This window comes from Canis aureus, chromosome 23, assembly GCF_053574225.1.
Source record: "Canis aureus isolate CA01 chromosome 23, VMU_Caureus_v.1.0, whole genome shotgun sequence".
Taxonomy (NCBI): domain Eukaryota; kingdom Metazoa; phylum Chordata; class Mammalia; order Carnivora; family Canidae; genus Canis; species Canis aureus.
In genome coordinates, this window is record NC_135633.1 from 8,888,721 (window position 1) to 8,905,856 (window position 17,136).

Genomic DNA, 17,136 nt, shown 5'->3' on the forward strand with positions numbered 1-17,136 from the left:
CCTTCCAGGTCTAACTTTTCTGACATGACAAAATTCCAATACAAAGAAATTGCTATCAAGATTATCTAAGAACTTTCGTTATTTTTTTTTAATCACCTAAGAGTATCTAGATACTTCTATTTGCTTATTCTACTAGGGTGCTTTTCAGAGAAAGGTGCCATAAAATGCTGACCCAAAACAAGGGCATAGAGGTTGGCAAGTTTCGCTGGTGTTGGGAATACTTGCTCTCAATGGTATAGAGATGTTCATTTAAGGGGCACCTGGGTGGCAGTCAGGTAAGCATCTGACTCTTGGTTCGGCTCAAGTTGTGATCTCAGGATGGTGGGATCAAGACTCACATCAGGGTCCATGCTCCGCTCAGAGTCTGCTTAAGATTCTCTCTCTCTCTCCCTCTCTTTCCATCCCTTCCCCCCAGCCCCTGAGCTCGCTCTCTTTCTTGCTCTCTCTCAAATAAATTAACCTTTTTTTTTTTTTTTTTTTTTTTAAAGAAATGTTCACTTAAAGTCTTCTGAACTTCCTAAATTCTAGGTTTTGGATGAAAAATTTGTACATGTGAAGAATCTTGATTGGGCTTAATTGAAAGGTAAACTTGTTTACTGCCTTATAAAAAGGTAGAACTATTTACCTTTCTTGTATCCATACACCCTACACCCTGTTGATCCTGTGCCAACGTGTGTTTCTCAACATGCGTTGTTTGGAACCCTATGCAGTGATCTGAGGTGGGAAAGACAATGCTGGAAGTGAAGGAGGAGACAGGAGAGAACGCAGAAGGAAAAAAATGAAGCAATTGTCTGAATTTTTCCTCAACAGCCGAATATTGATAGTATGTAAGGTAGACACAGATGGAGAAGAAAGGGAGTCTTGGGGACTGTGCTCCTCTCCTGGACTCTGCACTGGTGAGGGATTTCATGAGGCAAAATATGGAGCCAGTTCTTAGCCTCACAGAAATTAATAAGAGCTGAAGTGAAGAGGTAAACGTGAGTCTCCACTGGGCCATCATGGAGGAGTCGCTCTGATTAACTCATGCCGGCTGCGCAAATTTCCTTTGCCAGCTTCCATGACTCCTTTCTTAACAAATTTCATGGAAAAGCTGCCAGGTTTTAGTGTTTCCTACCCCAACAGGTACAGTGTCAGGCATTTCTGTATCTGGCAAAGTTGTAACAGAGGACTAAGATACCCAGCGTCCAGGGCTTGGCTTGCGTCAACACTCAACACTGATGATCAAGGTCCAAGCCATGACCCTTGGGACTCTGGTTATCAAAGCCAAAATGCGGGGTAGAAATACAATGGGACTAAACCAGTGATGCCATTTTAACTAGACTTATATTTACAGCCAGAGTGTAAGCATGGGATAGCAGATCCCTAAAACTTTGAGAATAAGATTGTCTTCTGGAAATAGAATCAGTATAAAATGTGTGAAACCAGTCATCTGCAGAAGTAACCCAATCTGGGCCAGATAAAGGACAAGAGAGGACATAGAGCAACTCCAAAGGCCACTCCATGGCACCGCAGCACAGAGTCAGGGGGCCTTGATGGCAGGAATCTCTCTGGAATAAATGGTTATAAAAACCTGGCTCAAGTAAGTTTGGCTCTTCTTTAGGTAAAGCATTTATTAATAGTAGGATGTTTTTCCTTACTGGGAGATGGGTGTCCTGACTGGAACATCTGGTTCTTGTAAGAAAACAAACGCCTTCCATGGAAATGGGTGCCTCGGGCTAGCATAGCTTAGTGACACAAGCCCAGGGTTGCTCAACACATGTTCCTTGCAATCCTATGTGCAGTGAGATGTTCTACGAAGGAAGTTCTGTGGCGAAGTTTGAGGAATGCTTTCTGCGTCCTCTTCAGAAGACTCCATGCACCCGTGTTCCTCTCCCAGGTGCCCTCATCTCAATGACTGGCACCATTTACCACTGCTCAGGCCAGAAATCTGAACTTTATCTGGAATTCTCTCCCTCACTCCAGATAGTCCATCTATTCATAGTCCTGTTGGCGTGTAAAGTGGCCCATCAACAGGTCTGCTCTACCTTGGTCCAAGCCACTGTCACCTGGAGGACTCCAAACGCCTCTTACCTGGGGTCCTGCCTTTCATCTCTACCATCCCAGAGAAGCCAAGATTTTTTTTTTAAACTAAATCAAATCAAGTTTCTCTCTTGATCAAGAAGACCCCCCTCCCCCCCAGTGGCTTCCTGTTACCTATAAAATGAAATGCAAACTCTTTACCCAGTTTAGCTAGTGCTCTGTGACTGGACCTCAGGGCCGCAGGACCATGCAACCCCAGGGACCACCGGTCATACTGTCTTGCATGTAAACGGAGGCTTTGCTTACAGGTACCTTACTTTATCATTTTCCAACTCCCCTCACCCACTGAGCTTCAGCCACACCAGCCCTCTTTCTGGTCCTCCAACCTGCCAGGCTTACTCTTACACCACAGGACCTTTGCACCAGCTGCTCTCACTGGCTGATCTATTCTACGCCTAAACTTTGCCCGGCCTGCTCCATGTCCTTCCTCTCTCCACTCTGGTGTCCTGTCCCCAGAGAGAATTTCTTATCAACCCAACCTATCAACCTAACCCTTCTGAATCCCCTCATCTTATTGTACTCTGAGCGTTATCTTCCTACTTGCCTGCCTCCTCCAGGAAAATGCAAAGAATGAGCACACTGGGGGTCTCATTCATCTGTGAACTCCAAGTGCCTAGAACAGTGCCTGGCACATGGAAGGCATTCAAGCTACATAACTACATTTTGGCAGATTCGAGGATGAGTAAGAACAGTTTTAACAACTCAACCCAGATTTACCAACTTTCCCCACTATAGAACCCTTCCCTTGCCAGTTACCATCCAGGAAATAAGCTCTCTATAGAATACAGTAGGAAATGATATCCTGGTCATTCAATCATCCAGGGCTGCCAGGGACCTCCGATCAGAGGATGGCTCTCACTCAGGTGGTTCTTCAGGTCAGGGTACAGAAGCTCGCTGCCTGTTCCCCATTACTAGTCCGGGCATTTCGGCTAGCCTACATATTTCCATAATGTAAGTTGGATATAATTAGATAATTAATTAGGGATCTGATTTACAGCACATCCATCACTGCGGGATTTTAACACCATCACAAACGGGAAGTAGCACTTCTCATGGGAAGGAAAAAGCTGTAACCGTCTATAAGGCACCTGTTGTGTCTGGACTGATTTGTGCTTTGTCCAACTACACTGGGCTGCTGAAGGCATGAACGTGAGCGAGAAGCCCAGCCCTATGATTATTAATGCTGATGCTTTTGGGGAACCAGAAAAGCCATTACTCTTTGGCAAACATTAAATGAAATCTAGCAATTTAATTAGTGACATTCAGAGGATTTGATAATTAAGGGTTTATAGCTTTAAGCAACAATTATTGTGGACTTTTCTCTAGAATTTTACCATGAGTCAAAAACTTCCTAGCTCCTAATCCCCTTCCCTTTCCCTCTCTTTGCCATTAAAATTAATGTTTTACAAGGTGATCTTCTGCAGAGTCGTTTAAGAATGCCAACTACTCCCATAGTGACACAGTAGATGGTAACTGCCCTGGAGCTCTGAGTGCACATCATTCTATGGCCAGAGTCCCACTGGCACCATCAGTCCCTCTGGGAGCATCAGCAAGATCTAAGCCCTAATCCCACACAACAGAGGACCACGGCTGGGGCCGCTACCAACTCCCTAAGGTTAACAAAACCTAGCCCGTGGTCCCCTCAGGGAAAGTGGCCGCCCCCTTCCTTGCTAAGGATTTCCCATCTTTCTTCTGCACTCTGGATATTTCTCTCCTGCTAAAGCAGAGGCATCCACAGCATAACTTTAGCCTACACTAAGTAAAATGACTCACACATATAACACTGAACACTCAGCTCCTAGGCAAACATGCCAAACAAGTCTGGGGTCTATTTTCGGGGCTGTTTATGGCAAAGGAGCATGTGCATAATAGGCCAGCGCTAAGGCAAGAGCAGCTAATTAGCTTTGGCTGCTGGCCATCATGACCCATAAAAGTACACATCTCCGCCAGGCACAGGAGGCAGCCCCTCTGCATCCACTTCAAGGTCATGCTAATCCCCCACTAGCAGTGGTTCTCGCACTGAAGAGGCCCAAGCGACAACACGCTCGGCCCAGGCTACCATTTGGCCCGTGTGGAGGATGCCCCACGAAACACAGGATTATCACTCGGCAAGGAGTCCCCACCTGGACTGCATTTCAGCTTGTGCTTTTGACTGCTGATGCGGCGCCGGCTGGAGAGGCTGGCCCGGGGCTTGGGGAGTGGCTGGCACCTGTTGCTGAGGAGTGCCAGCCTGGCACTGGGGGGGCGCCCCGGCCGCCTGGGCCACGGCAGGCGGCGGCGGTGCAGAAAGGTGCTGCTTCTGGGGCTGCTGCTGCTGCTGCTTGTAGCGGGAGAGGCTGAAGAAGAGGCCTAGGATGGCCTTGAGGTTACCATTCCTGATTTCTGCAAGACAATAAAGAGATTCTTTTAGAGGAGGAGGCCCGCCTTGGGAGCCCTTTCTTGCTCAGGAGCTTCATTTCTCTAGGACAGGCCAGACTTCCCCAACACGTGGTTGGAATCACACCGTCAATTAAAGTCAGGCCTCAGCCGCAGAGAAGCGAGCTGATCCTCCCCCGTGGGGATGCGAGCGGATCCGTGAGGCAAGTTGCGACTGGATGTCTGGCAAGTGCCGGGAGGAAATTTTCAGCAAGGACACAACCAGAAAAAGTCAGGCTCCTGAGCAAGACCGTGCTTGTCCTCAGGCAGAGCAGCCAATCCGGGACAGAGGTGCTCTCGGGCGCTGGGGGGAAACACCGCTCTCCGCTTCCAGCCACTTCGTGCATGCCAAGTGGCCCCCACCCCACTCCCAAGTCCTCACCTTGCTCTATCCCACCAGCCTTCCCTCAAACACATGGCTCTGTGTCTCCCTTGCCTACTAAATCACTAACTTTAATTTGGGATGGGTGTGGGGACAAGCCATAGGACTCGCTTTCATAAAGAACTCACACAAAAATTCTGTATTAAAAAAAAAAATGTGAACAGAGTTGAGGGGGAGCAGAAAAGTTTTATTCAAAACAGAATCTCTTAGACGTTAAAATGCATTTGCCAAAAAATAAAAATAAAAAATAAAATAAAATGCATTTGCCTCGAGGCATGCATAAAAAGCTGCAGAGAAAGAATAAAATATTGATGCATAGGCCGAGGCTATGGATCGAGGGTGTTTCTCCCTGGGGAATCCTTCCTTGTATGTTCTCAACACCAGACGCGAAGGCCTGGGCCTGCGCTGACCCCGAGGGTGAAGTACTACGGCCACCCAGCTTGAAGGACAGGAAGATGGAATTTTGGGGGCTCCCTCTGCTTTGCTTCCACCTGAGGCTGGATTTCCTTCTCTGAACTGGCAAGGGGAGCATCTCCTGTGTGGAGAACGTCCACGTCCAGGTTAGCCCCGGGCCGGGAAGAGACTGCTCATAGAGGAGCCAGAGCTTCCTCCAGGACCAGTCGCAGCGCAGAGGCTATGAATGGGGTCCTTTCAGAGACAAGCCCCATTCCCTGAACGCCTGCCAGTGTCCTGGGCGTGATCTGACAAGGCCGGGCTGAGTGACTGCCAGCCCTGAAGAAACGGAGATGACAATACAGACAGGGGTTCCTGTCTGTACTCCGGCAGGTGCTAGCTGTGCAACTCCAGGCAAGTCACTTGATCTCTCCGGGCCTCGCTGGCAATATTGACTCAGTTTCCCCATCACACAAGGTTGTTTCTGCTGGTCCAGTAAAAGCATACCTGTGAAAGCACAGCGTGAATGGGGCTGTACTCCCCAGGCTCGGCTACTCATCACCGTAGCCCCCAGAATCCTGTAGGAGATTCCCATACAGGTCCAGGTTCGTGCCTTAGAAACAGTTTTTATTGTGGTCAGCATAGGACTTCTCTTGCAAACCGTGATACTTCTGAGCGTGAAAGCGGGGAGCTTTTAATGATGCCAGGTGGACAGGTGTAAACGAGGACGGGCCCAGACAAAGGAAGATGCTTATAAACCATTCTGGGCAACACGAGGAGCAAAGAAAGCCGCCCAGAGCTGGCTGAGGCCCCCCGTTTCTGGCTCTAGCCCTGCATCTCTGCTTCCTTCTCCATCCTACGGAAACCAAAAGGGCAGCACACGCACCCCTGTGGTTTTGTTCCATTTCTGCTTCTAAATGTTCTTACAGGCACATCAGAGTCAAGGATTGTGAGGTTGGGATGGGGGAGTGGTCAGCTGGCTCTGGAGCGTGAAGGGACGCACCCGTGGTCACCCAGCTGGGCCCCGCAGGCAGTTGGGACAGAATCAAAAGCTGGCATGCTGGGCACCTGTTAAGGAACTCGGGAAACCACGCCCCCTCAAAATTGACTTCACCGGAGGGAGAAAGTAGAGCTAATCATGTGGACTGGTGAAATCTATGTAAGATTTATTTTTTCGTGCCTTTTATAGCTATCGGGTTATATGGTTTACAAGAACAGGGACTACTACTAATTAGTATGTATCAGGTTAAGCTCTTAATGAGCATGATCTCATTCAGTCCCTACAACTTTGGAAGTGAGTATTAATGTCTCTCTTTTAAAGAAAAACAGCAGCTCAGAATGGTTTTATGACCTCTCCAAGGGAGTACGTGATGGAGTTGGGATTTGGGATTTCAACTTAGGTTTGTCCAGCTCCAAGCTGGGTCTCCCAACCCGGTGTAACTCGGGTTACTTGTATACCCATCATGTGTGGCAAATTTAAAAGCACACCAAATGAGGTTTTATTTATTAAGCTAGCTGGTGGGCATATATATATTCTTTAGTCTTCTCGAAGTATTCTATTATTATGGAATGTTGGCACATTCCATGCTACATTTTTTTTTTTTTGGAACCACGTAAGAAAAACAAAAAAGGGAGGAACTAAAAATTTGGCATACCCAAGGGCGGACTGGTTGTCCACAGCAAGAGGCAGGCATGTCTGCTTCAGCACCTCGTGGCAGCCCAAGCCAGGGCAAACAGAGACAGCTTTGTCATATGCTCTACCCACCGTGGTTGCTAAGTCACTTACTGTTCATGACTCAGCATCGGTCCCTAAGGCATCATTTTCTCTGTCCAGGAGCACAGTCTTCTCAAAAACATACTTCTTAAGCAGGTAGTATTTTTATTATAAAGATCACAGATTCTTTGAGCCAGAAAGACCTGGGTTTGAATCTCTACAGTTCGTCCTGGATAGACTGGGTTTTCAGAAGACTCCATCTCTCTAGGCCTCTGTTTTCCTTCTTAAAATGGGCATATGCCCCACTGCAGCTTCCCTACAGGCTTGTTACGAGAATTCAGTGAAGGTTGAATAGAAAATGAGGGCAAAACACCCAGGACACTGCCTGACTCTACTTCCAATTTTGGTTCAGAAAATATGGCCACGCCCCCTCCAGCCTCCTCAGACCTCCCACCAAGGGCTCTGCACCTAAAGGAAACCTAAGAAGCTCCCATTCTCCATCCTCCTTCCCACTTTTGCCCCAGTCACAGGCATCAAGAAGGAAACGAATGACAAATGATCTCAAATTAGACAAATGTCAATGGTGAGCTTCTGGGTTTTTGTGTTTGAGAGAGAGCGCATGCGTGAGTGAGCAGGCTGGGGGCCAAGGGGCAGAGGGAGAAGGAGAGAGAATCTCAAGCAGACACCACACCCAGCAGAGCCTGACGTGGGAATCGATCTCATGACCCTGGGATCACAACCCGAGCTGCAATCAAGAGTCAGATGCTAAACTGACTGTACTACCCAGGCGGCCCCCGCCCCCTGCCATCCGCAAAATTTCTTTTTTAAACAGCTTTTCCCCAAGTGTAATTTGCATCCAGAAAATTCAGTGCACAACGATTTTCAGTAAATTCTAATCTTACACCATTTCCATCACCCTAAAAAGAGTCCTCACGCTCACTGGCAGTCATCCCCAAACCCGTTCCCAGGCAATGTTGAATCTGCTTTCTGTTTCTACAATGTCTGTCTCTGCTGGACACCTCCTCTAAGTGGAGCCATGGAATATGTGGCCTTTTGCATGTAGCTTCTTTCACTAAGCATGTTTTTAAGGCTGACCCACTTTAGAGCATGTATCATTCGTCTGTGTCTCCCTATTGCTGAGTAACAGCCCATTGTATGGATATACCACATCTTGTTTACCCACCCACCAGTTGGCAGGGGTCTGGGCTGCTTCATTTTCTTTTCAGAGCACAGAAACTAGAGAGTGGCAGATGCTCTGTTTGGGGTTGGAAGCCACACAGTTTCTGCCATGGGTGGTCCATAACAGACAGTATCCAAAATAGCTAGAACTGTATTCTTTCCACATTTCCAAGTGGCATGTGTCTGTGTTCCATGAGGCTTGGTAAGCCGGCGGCACCAACGGGCTAGAAACAAAATCCATCAGCCCACAAAAATGTTACCCTCATGACATTTCCCAAGGTTTGGAAAAAGAGCATCGTTTAGTGTCTAATCAACTATCCTCACTCTCTTGATTTCTAGACAAAGAAGATGAAGAAAACACATAGACCTCGCTAGAATGGACACTAGCTAGCTGGCACCTAAACCTGCAGGAGACCCGGACTGCCCTTCTCTACCTGTGCCCACACCCATGAATAATGAACAAAGTACCGAGGCCAATTTTTCAATTTCCATTAGAATTCAGTATTGCCAGGGCACCTGGATGGCTCAGTTGGTTAAGCATCTGCCTCCAGCTTAGGGCATGATCTCAGGGTCCTCAGCTCAGCAGGGAGTCTGTTCCTCCCCTTACCCCTCTGCCCCCTCCCTACTCCTGTTCTCTCTCTCATGCACGCGCTCTCTCTCTCCTTCCTCTCAAATAAATAAATCTTAAAAAAAAGAAAAAAAAAGAATTCAGTATTGCCTTGACTCTTAATTCCCTTGGATTCTGATTTCTTTGCTCCCACTGGCTGGTATGAATCTGCACAGATGCTGTACAGGATGTTGGGCATGAAGGTTAGGAAAAACAGTTCTTTTCTTTCAGCATTATTTCAGAGAAACCTCAGGCCTGGTTTACAAAGGCACAAACACTGGAACAATCTAATGCAAAGAAAGCTGCTTCGTAGGGAAGAAGGGACGGGGCGGGGGGTGAGGCACAGAGGGAGGGCTAGCCCAGATCAGACCGCAGAGTCAGAATTCCTAGGCGGTTCCCTTAGCCCAGGGCACCATACAGCTCACCCAGCTGACTCGGGACTGTGGATTCCGGAGCACTGTGCCTCCAGATGGGCCATCTACATAACCTACATTCACCACATAACTTCCCACCCCATTCCTGCAGCCCTTCTAGGTCCTGCTCATCAAACCAGTCAATGACTGTACCCACAGGGGACATGGGACAGATGAGGGGTGTGAGAGCCTACAGGGCCCCTTTTGGTAACAGAATCAGGTCCACACTGCCAAAGAGGTGATGTGGGTAGGAGGAAATGGAAACAATCCGCCTGCTGCTTTTCTTCTAATGGTCTGCTCTCTGGCTTAGAATAAAAGGGGAAGAAGCTCAGCATCTAGGTTTCTGGCCAAGCCAGGTCTGAGCTCATCAAGTCGGCAACCAACTTCATTCCTTCCTGGAGGCACCTGGAAGGCTCTTCCTGCCTCTGTCCCTCTAATCCTCAAGGTTGACAAAGACATAATCTTTGCTCCTGTCATATTATCTATATGCCTCGTCTTTGGTCTAGATTTCCCACGGCCTCCCTTTCCTGTTTGGTGAATGCCTGATTTACCCTGTCAAACCCAGGGGAAACATCACTGCCTCCAGAAAGCCCCCAACTGCCCAGGCAAAGCCAGTCACTGCCTTTCTTTGGCCACCACTGCGTACATACCACTAGTACAGCTCTTTTACTAACTGAAATTAAACCTAATTTTGCATGACTGATATACTATGCCTAGTATACAGGATGTGCCCAGGAAATGTTTGCTGGATTAAAATAGGATATGCCTCACCCCCTAGACCTGCACTTCTCCATGACAGGAGGATGGGCTCAGGGCTAGGTGTTCTCAGAACTCCCAAGGATACAGGCCATCCTTCCTCACAGGACAGGTGTACAGATGGTCGAGACAGGTGGAGTGTGTCGGGGAGGGGTTAAAGGGACCTTGAAAATCACCCAGGCTGGGGTGAGGCCCAAGCTCACTTGACAATGGATAGGTCCAACCTTCTGGAACACAGAGGGGACGGGAAGACCTAGTCCAGGGGAAGTGCCCCAAACCAGTAGCGTCTGCATGGGGCTCATCTGGGCCTGCAGCCTCTACCCTGGAACAAAGGCTCTCTGTGGTCCTCTGGCAGGCAGGTTGGGGCAGGGCACGATCTGCTGCAATGTTTCAAAGACAGGTGCATACACCCTCCTGGGGTTCCAAACCCTGCTTTAGTCATTGAAAAAGGCAGACAAGTACCTGTGGGGCTTTCCAACCACTGATGTTTTTCATCAGAGGAGAAGCCTCGGGGCACTCAATCATCTTCAAAAGGAAAACAAAAAGCATTAAAACTACATTATTTCTTTAAACACAATAATGCTTTTCTAGTAATTAGGCAGGTGGTTAGAAGTGTAAACGGTGGGGAGAGACAAAATACCAGGCCTCTGAAACAGGCATGAGTAGCTTAGCCACAGCAGATCTTGTAGACCTCCCATGTGGGACTTAATCTCTCTGGGCCTTAGTTTCCTCATCTGTATGATGAGGATAATATGAATACTGGTCTCAAAAGGTTGCTGGGGCGGGGGGGACGGACACCTGGGTGGCTCAGCAGATGGGCGTCTGTCTGCCTTTGGCTTGGGGCGTGATCCTGGGTCCGGGCATCAAGTCCCACATTGGGCTCCCTGAGGGGAGCCTGGTTCTCTCTTTGCCTATGTCTCTCTCTCTCATGAATAAATTAATTAAAAAACAAACAAAAAAACAAAAAAAAATTTTTAAAAGGTTGCTGAGGGGGGGATTAAATAAGATATAAAACACATACAGCCCTTAGCTCAGTGCCTGCCACCTAGGTTCTCCAAAAATGGCTCCTATCCTACAATTTAAACAGTATGCCAAGTGAGAGGGCTCTTGTAACCCTGAAATTGAATAAAGTGAATAAAGCCTATTTGAGTATAAAAGTCTCTATGTACTGTTCCTCTGTAAGTTCTGGGAGTTGACAAAACTCAGGGCCAGGCACCTTCCCACAAGACTGCACTAGTCCAGAACCAGTCTTACTATCAAACACCATCATCACCCCCTACCCCAAAAAGTCAAGGTAAGAAGATCTAGAGGACTCTTTCTGCCATCTTTCCATGCCACTGTAATGTGATTTCCCATGAACTCCACATTAACGTCCTGAAAGATGCTCTAAGAGCTTTAACAAGGCCGAAAAGAGAGGCAAACACCAGGCTCTTATTCAGCCGTGCTCCAAAGTTATCCTTCAGTTTCTACATGTGACAATGAAGCACAGTTACATCGGCAATTTGAAATCCCTGATGAACACAGAGCTGGGAAAATCGTTGTGAACCTCATGGGCAGGTTAAACAAGTATGGAGGGATCAGCCCCAGACTGGATATACAACTCAAAGATTAAGAAAAATGGCAGGATAATCTGCTCCTGTCCCACCAGTTTGGTTTCATTGTACGGACAACCTCAGCTGGCACCACGGACCATGACGATGCAAGGTGAAAACACACAGGAGGGAAAATCCTGGGATTCCTTTTCTCGGGATGTAATACATACTTGCAAATAAAATGCCTCAATGGATGAAAGACAACAACAAACCAACGAAAACAAAGAACACAGAACATCCAGGTGAAAAAGTGTCACAGAGCAGGGAGCGTGGTCATGTCTGACGATCACAGAGTCTGCATATTTCGCCCCCTCACCAAGGAAAAGAAGGTGGAGTCCTTGCGCTCCTCGAAGATAAAAGAGTAGAGGCGCCAAGAGAATCACTCCAAGTCGGGTGCTGGCATTCCAGGCCCTGGATGGATATCTACTCAGCTCAGACTTGGCAGGTCTGCCTCTTGGCCACCTAGGTCGGGGAGGGACAAGCTGGAGAGAAGCTGTGTGGAGGGGGCTTCCAGGTGACAGAAGATGGAGCCCACACATTCCTGCCAGTTCTGTAGCAGATAATGCAGGGATGAGCAGACGAAAGTCTGCTAGGACCACCTTACGTGGGGACCACGAGGGCCCCGAGTCAGGGAGTGCCTGATATAAATGCTACCCACTGAGGGAGAGCCAGGATTGCTGGACAATGTCTCGAAAGACTACAAATGTCCTGGGAGCATCATGGGAGGAAGTCCATGGGCAGTGGGGCAGGCAGAGACTCCCGCTCGGGGACAGCAGCCATTCTGGCCACCTAAGAGGCCAGCAACATCACTAGCAGTAGCATTATGCTTGCTGTATCTGCCCCAGGCCTAGGGGCTCTGGCAAAGGGAGGGGGGTGGGCAGAGGTCATTAGGCCCCATCTCTCTTCAATCTCCTTCCTTTTTTCCTTCTATTTTTTTAAATCAATTTTTCTTTTGAAAGAGGGGAAAAGAGAGGAGAGAGAGAGAGAGAGAGAGAGAGAGTGAGTGCATGGGTGCATGCATGAGCTGGGAAGGGGCGGGGAAGAGAAATGCAAGGCTTGATCCAGGACCTTGAGATCATGACCTGAGCCGAGACAGAGGTGGATGCTTAACCGACTGAGCCACCCAGCTCCACCACCTTCAATCTTCTAAAGCCATTTGCTCTGGGGCATATGGGTGAAAAAGAGCTCTTTGAGCAGCATTTGAAAGTGAAGTTTAAAAACAAGACCAAAACTAAAAGGCAACCAACCTACAGAATGGGAGAATATATTTGCAAATGTCTAATCAGATAAAGGGCTAGCATTCAAAATCTATAAAGGACTGATCAAACTCAACACCCAAAAAACAATCCAGTCAAGAAATGGGCAGAAGACATGAACAGACACTACTCCAGAGAAGACATACACATGGCCAAACAGACATAAAAAAAAATGCTCCACATCACTCGGCATCAGGGAAATACCAACCAAAACCACAACGAGATACCACCTCACACTAGTCAGAGTGACTAAAATTAACAACTCAGGAAACAACCAATGTTGGTGAGGATGTAGAGAAAGGAGAGCCCTTTTGCACTGCTGGTGGGAATGCAAGCTGGTGCAGCCACTCTGGAAAACAGTGTGGAGGTTGCTCAAAAACTTAAAAATAGAGCCACCCTATGACCCAGCAATTGCACCACTATGGTATATTTATTCAAAGGATACAAACATAGTGATTCGAAAGGGCACCTGCAACTCATGTAATAGCAGCAATGTCCACAGTAGCCAAACTATGGAAAGAGCCCAGATGTCCATTGACAGATGAATGGATAAAGAAGGTATGTGGTGGATGTGTGTGTATGGTATATGTAAAAATTTTTGTATATGTGTGTATATATATGGTATACATACACACACACACACACACACACAATGGAATACTACTCAGCCATCAGAAAGAATGAAATCTTGCCATTTGCAATGATGTGGATGGAACTAGGGGGTATTATGTTAAGCAAAATAAGTCAGAGAAAAACAAATACCATATGATCTCACTCACATGTGGAATTTAAGAAACCAGACAGATGAACATAGGGGAAAGGAAGGAAAAATAAAGCAAGACAGAAACAGGGTGAACAAACCACAAGAGATTCTTAACTGTAGGAAACAAACTGAGGGTTGCTGGAGCAGAGGTGGGTGGGGAGATGGGGTAACTGGGTGATGGCCACGAAGGAGGGCACTTGATGTGATGAGCATTGGGTGTTACATGCAACTGATGAATCACTAAATTCTACCCCTGAAACTAATAATACGCTATGTGTTAATTAAATTGAATTTAAAGAAAAAATTAAAAAGCAAAACCGTTGTAAACATTAGCATAAAACTGTTCTAATCACTGACCACGACTGACGAGTTATGCATTCTGGCCAAGACATCAATCAGGAAGTGAGTCTCTACTCAGCAGGGAAGATGGGTGGGTTCAACAACATGGGGCAGGGTGGGAGGCCAGTTACTGAAACAGCATGAAGCCTCTTCACAGTTGTGCCCCATGATGGATACCTCACTGGTTCAGTGCCCCCTCCAGGGCCACATCCTAATCTTCTGTGCACAGAGACCCTTCAAGGCCACATCCTAACATGGATGAGGCTGGGGCTGAGCGTCTGCACGATATGCCTCTGTGGGCTGCACGACATCCTCTGAGACAGTGTTCCAGCCAACAGAGTTCTAAATCGTTTCTGGTTTCTTTCACCTGTACGTGACACACCTCGATTTCATCCACCTGCTGTCCCAAAAGACACCACAAATACAAGTTCTGAAATCACAGAGGCCTGGGTTCAGCTCTGACTCTGCTGCTCACTAGGTACAGGCTTTGAGGAGGTCACTCATAACCTCTTGAAGCCAAGCTTTTCTCCTCTGTAAACTCAAGCTATTATAAATTCCCACCTCAGTTGTGAATGCTGGAGCTGCTACACATAAAAACCTTTTTAAAAAGCACAGGTGGAAAAAAAATTAAAAAAATAAAAATAAAATAAAATAAAAAGCACAGGTTGGGGGAATCCCTGGGTGGCTCAGCGGTTTAGCGCCTGCCTTCGGCCCAGGGCATGACCCTGGATCAAATCTTCCTGGGATCAAATCCTGCATCAGGCTCCCTGCGTGGAGCCTGCTTCTCTCTCTCTCTCTCTCTCATTAAAAAAAAAATAAAAAAATAAAGAGCGCAGGTGGTTTATTCAAAAGTATTTACTGGGATCCCTGGGTGGCGCAGCGGTTTGGCGCCTGCCTTTGGCCCAGGGCGCGATCCTGGAGACCCGGGATCGAATCCCACATCGGGCTCCCGGTGCATGGAGCCTGCTTCTCCCTCTGCCTATGTCTCTGCCTCTCTCTCTCTCTCTCTGTGTGACTATCATAAAAATTAAAAAAAAAAAAATGTTAAAAAAAAAAGTATTTACTGAAAAACCTATGCCTTAAGGTATAAAGAGTTGGGGGAGGGATGGCGCCTGGGTGGCTCAGTTTGTTAAATGTCTGCCTTCAGCTCAGATCATGATTCTGGGGTGCTGGGATCGAGCCCCACATTGGGCTCCCTGCTCAGTGGGGAGTCTGCTTCTCCCTCTGCCTGCCGCTCTCCCTGCTTGTGCTGTTAAACACATAGAATCTCAAAAAAAAAAAAAAAAAAAAAAGATGGGGTAGGTGTAGGGGAGCAAGGCAGAAGGCAAGAGAACGCTTAGATAGATGGCAGTGTGGCTAGGTGTCACCTCCAGGCCACATGGGGTGAAGCTGACCTACACAGAGTCCACATTCCCCAGAGTCCTTTGTGCTGAGCAGGACTCTGTGAAAGTCCCTACTGATGGCCTGCCAGGGGGCACAGGCCTGGGGCCTGACGACTTCCCAGAAACCCGAGGCCTGTGTGCCTGTCACCCACCAGCCAGCGCAGGAACTCCGCCAGAAGGAAATGATGCTCCTCGAATGGGAATTTGCACCTCCCTACCTATGTGTGGAAACACCACACCAACCCCCCCACCCCCCCACCCCAGCAATGTGCGTTCCATATGTCATTCAGCCCAGATCTCAGCTCCACAGTGGAGGGCCCCTCCCCAAGGGCAAAGGATTCCTCAAAGGACCTCCCCTCCCAGAGCGGGACTACCCAGCAGCAGCCAAGGAAACCTCTGGAAGCGGTGTGTCCAGCCCCGACCTGGGACAGGCCCGGCACCTGAGAGGTCACCGCATTCAGACGTGACACGCCTACGAGGCACCAACGGTAGCCACCCGCCCCCAGTACCGTCCACACAGCCAGGAACACCAAGCTTTCGCCCCATAGCAGGGCAGCGGCGAGGAACGGGCCCCAGGCGGGCCGCACTGGCCCACTTACCTGTTCCGCTGGGCTGTTTCCTCCCTCACTGGCCCCCCGGCCCCCCTGACCACCTGAGTCGCTACTAATAGGCATCTTTTCAACAAGCAGCCTCGCTAGGGAAAGGTGGTGTCATGTGAGGCCCAAACTGCTTTACCTGTTCTGGGACAACTGGAGGCAGGTGCAGCCTAATGAGCCTGGGAGGATGCCGGGGCCTGTGGCAGCTCCTGAGCTGGCAGCTGCTGGTATTTACAAACAGGAGAGAGCGCAGAAGATTCCAGGGCGAGATGTTGCCTGAGGCGGCTGAGAATTCGGACCAGCCATCTCCAGACCAATACTTAATTGAATAGCAAACCACCAGCACACGCTAATGTGCTAATTAGCCACCCAATTGGAGTTAATTAAAAACTAATCAGGATGTCAAAACGTAGCCTCTCATTAATATATCACGTGTTTTCTTTCTTTTTATTTATTTATTTTTTCTTTTTGAGCTAGGAGAAGTGCTGCTTCTTCTAATAAAAGTAAGAGATAAGGATTCGGCATTTTTCCCTGGGAACTGTACAACTTAAATATGTGCTGTGGCTAAGCGTTCTCTCTCCCACAGATAAGGCCTGGCTTGATAATTAACTGAATTGCTAGCCGGGTGAATCGAATCAGCATTGTTTGATTAAGCTCTCCTCCAGAGCAGCAGCTCCATTTCCAGGACTCTCTCCCTCAGTCTCTCGCAGACATGGCCAGCATGGTTGAACCTACATTCCTGGAGTGATTCTTTAGGTGTCAGAAAGTTGGCATCCTCGAGTCTAGACAGGCCTCGAGCAGCCTTAAAACCAGGAAGAAAACAAAACCAGAAGAGCCCACCAGCACCCCTGGGCTTAACTGTATTAAAGGCATCAGTAAGGAACAGGTGGGCATTTCTAACGATGAAAAGGCAGCTTTATGACAAGTGTTCTGACTCACCTTCTGCAGACAGCCCCTGGATGTTTATTCCCTTAGCTGCCAGGAAATTCAAGCAGGCATCTATGTTTTCAATCTAGGAAAAGAAAAAAAAAACAACAACAACAACAACATACACTCAATCAATGTTCAGCCTTCTCCAGAGCCACCTTTTATCAGGAACAAAGGGCGATGTCAGAGAGAGGGTTCATTGTGCATTTGCTAAGGTTCCCAACGACGAAAAAGGACGTGTGAACGGCAGATGGATGGATGGATGGGTGCAGGTCAGGACTCTTTGTCTGTACTTGCACAGGAAAAAGTTACCTAATATCCCAACCACACAGCTCCAGAAGTC

General features: G+C 48.1%; 1 protein-coding gene across 6 annotated transcripts in view; it reads right to left on the minus strand.

Moving 5' to 3' along the window:
- The window catches only part of NAV2 (neuron navigator 2), a 726,136-nt gene that overhangs the window by 227,645 nt on the left and 481,355 nt on the right, over nucleotides 1-17,136 (minus strand). For all 6 annotated transcript variants that reach the window (XM_077866218.1, XM_077866214.1, XM_077866215.1 and 3 more), the window contains 2 exons: nucleotides 16,806-16,878; nucleotides 4,203-4,461 (listed from right to left, as the gene is read on the minus strand). In XM_077866218.1, the coding sequence (XP_077722344.1) occupies nucleotides 4,203-4,461; nucleotides 16,806-16,878 (332 nt within the window). The remainder of the gene's footprint in view (nucleotides 1-4,202; nucleotides 4,462-16,805; nucleotides 16,879-17,136) is intronic.